Below are 2284 nucleotides of genomic sequence, written 5' to 3' on the forward strand. Positions count from 1 at the left end.
TTGGTTGAACCTGGCTGTGATCTTCGTCTCCTTGGCTGGGGATGGTGGGACAAGCCCTAGCTGGAGAGGTCCTGCCCCTGAATGTCTCCTACAGGAAGGACCTGAGATACGTGTGTCAGGCAAGTTGGTCCTAGCACAACTGCCTGTACTTAGATTCCTCGGGAAGGAGGTAAAACAAAACCAGCCAGAAACCTGCTCTCCAGAGGAGTTAAGCAGCTAATAAAACCCAAGTGGAGCAGGAAATTTGATGAAGTCTACCAGAGCCAGGTTGGCTGATGCCACAATGAATGCAATGGTACATGAATACGAAAGGGATCCAATGACCCAGGCGGGCTTGGAAGAGCTCCAGCTTTGCCTGGCTGTTTACAGAGCCCAGCTCATGTCTTGCTACCTCTCTGTGCAAAATAGATATGTATATATCTATTTTATTTTTCATTTATTTGATTTGATGAAAACAGTTCCAATACCCCAGCCCTGATGAGGACTCCAGCAGGTACATGCTGTCGAAGGCTTTGCTATAAGAACAGATCCATATGTTCTGCCTGCGATTTCTGGGCAGCTATTCAACAGCAGGCAACGGCAGGGGAAGGAGTGCACGTGTACGCCATGGAGGGAGCTGTGAAAAGTGCTGGGCTAGGGGGGCTGCCCATGGGATGGAAGCCAAATCCCGGCGATCCTTTTGCTCCCCTGAGGTCTGAGCCGGCCAGTGCTGAGGGGTATGAGTGCTCAGGCTGTTGTCAAGGGGGATTTGATGGCAGCGTGGTGTTAATTAGGAGCGGGTCCGTAGCCAGGACAACAGTTTCCAGTGATGTTTGCCCTCTCATTCATCTTCCCCGTCTTTGGAAGGTGGAGTCGTAATGCTTTCCAGCTTCTCCTCTGAAGGCATTCCCTTGTGTTAATTCCCAAGCACTTCACGGGACAAAGATGATGGTTTCTTTTTCCTTCCTTCTCGCTGGGACTGCAGTTAGTAGCATTGGTGAAATGGCTGGTTTCCTCCCCAGGACCATGGGGATGAGGATGGGGTGGTGGCATGGGAGTGTGTTCAGCCTGTATCCCCTGATGTGCAGGGTTAGGCAGAAAAACGTGTCACTGATGAGAAGGAATGGCGTTTCTTAACCATATCAAGACATAACTTGAATTGTGGCCAGTTTGGTTTTGGTTGGTTGCATTTTCCCCCCTTATTTATTTATTTATTTATTTTTTCAATCTGCAGGAGAAAATACATGAACATGGTAATTGATTCATCCCAATGTCATGGAGTAGCAATAAGACACCTGGCTTATTTGGGATGCTTTTTCCCCTTGCCTTCATGCCTGCTCTGCATCAGTCATTAATGAGTATATTCAGTGTGTATGTACATTTATGTATATCTAAAAAAACACCTTTTTTTTTTTCCTCCTTTCCTTACTTCTTTGTGGAGTCCAGGCTGGCCTGATTCGGACAGACAGCAATGAGTTCTTCATTGAGCCCCTGGAGAAGGGGCAGCAGGAGACGGAGGAGCACGGGAGGGCCCACGTGGTGTACCGCCGGTCAGCTATCCGACAGGACAGAGCCGAGCCCCACCAGGACCTCCACCCTGAAGGTAGGGGCTCCTCCAATCTAGTCTTTCCCAGCAATTTATTTTTTGCAGGAGGAGGATTTCTCCTTCCACTTGTCCTCTGAGTCATACATCTTGTCCTATGGCTTTAGGCTGGCTTTGACTGCTGGTTGGGTCGTTGTCGAGAAGAAAGGAAAGCAAATGCTGGGCTTTTGCTGGCAGCTTTGAAAATCTCCCAAATTTGGTTAATATGGGATGAGTTATATATGAGTTACTCTTCTTCTTCTTCAAAGAGGTAGAATCTCCTACATGTGTAATGGACCTTGACAGGACTTTGACAGGCTTGAGAGGTGGGCCCATGCAAACCTCATGAAATTCAACAAAGCCAAGTGCAAGGTCCTATAACTGGTTCGGGGCAACCTCAAGCACAAATGCACTGGGTGGAGAACAGATCGAGACCAGCCCTGAGGAGAAGAACTTGGGGGTGCTGGTGGATGAGAAGCTCAACGTGAGCCGGCAATGTGCGCTTGCAGCCCAGAGGCCAATAACCGTATCCTGGGCTGCATCCAGAGCAGTGTGGGCAGCAGGTTGAGGGAGGGGATTCTGCCCCTCTACTCCACTCTCCTGAGACCCCACCTGCAGTGCTGGGTCCAGTTCTGGGGCCCCCAACATCAGAAGGACATGGACCTACTGGAGCGAGTCCAGAGGAGGCCACGAGGATGATCTGAGGGCTGGAGCACCTCTGCT

At 49.9% G+C, this 2284-nt stretch overlaps 1 protein-coding gene across 1 annotated transcript in view; it reads left to right on the plus strand.

The window, feature by feature from the left end:
• Positions 1-1425: 1425 nt before the first annotated feature.
• ADAMTS14 (ADAM metallopeptidase with thrombospondin type 1 motif 14) overlaps positions 1426-2284 on the plus strand; it is a gene marked incomplete at its 5' end in the record, with an annotated part of 27727 nt that continues 26868 nt past the window's right edge. Inside the window, one exon of the mRNA XM_029087486.1 lies at positions 1426-1582. Coding sequence (XP_028943319.1) covers positions 1426-1582 — 157 coding nt within the window. The remainder of the gene's footprint in view (positions 1583-2284) is intronic.

Source organism: Antrostomus carolinensis, unplaced genomic scaffold (genome assembly GCF_000700745.2).
Source record: "Antrostomus carolinensis isolate BGI_N321 unplaced genomic scaffold, ASM70074v2 scaffold35051, whole genome shotgun sequence".
In the NCBI taxonomy this organism is placed as follows: domain Eukaryota; kingdom Metazoa; phylum Chordata; class Aves; order Caprimulgiformes; family Caprimulgidae; genus Antrostomus; species Antrostomus carolinensis.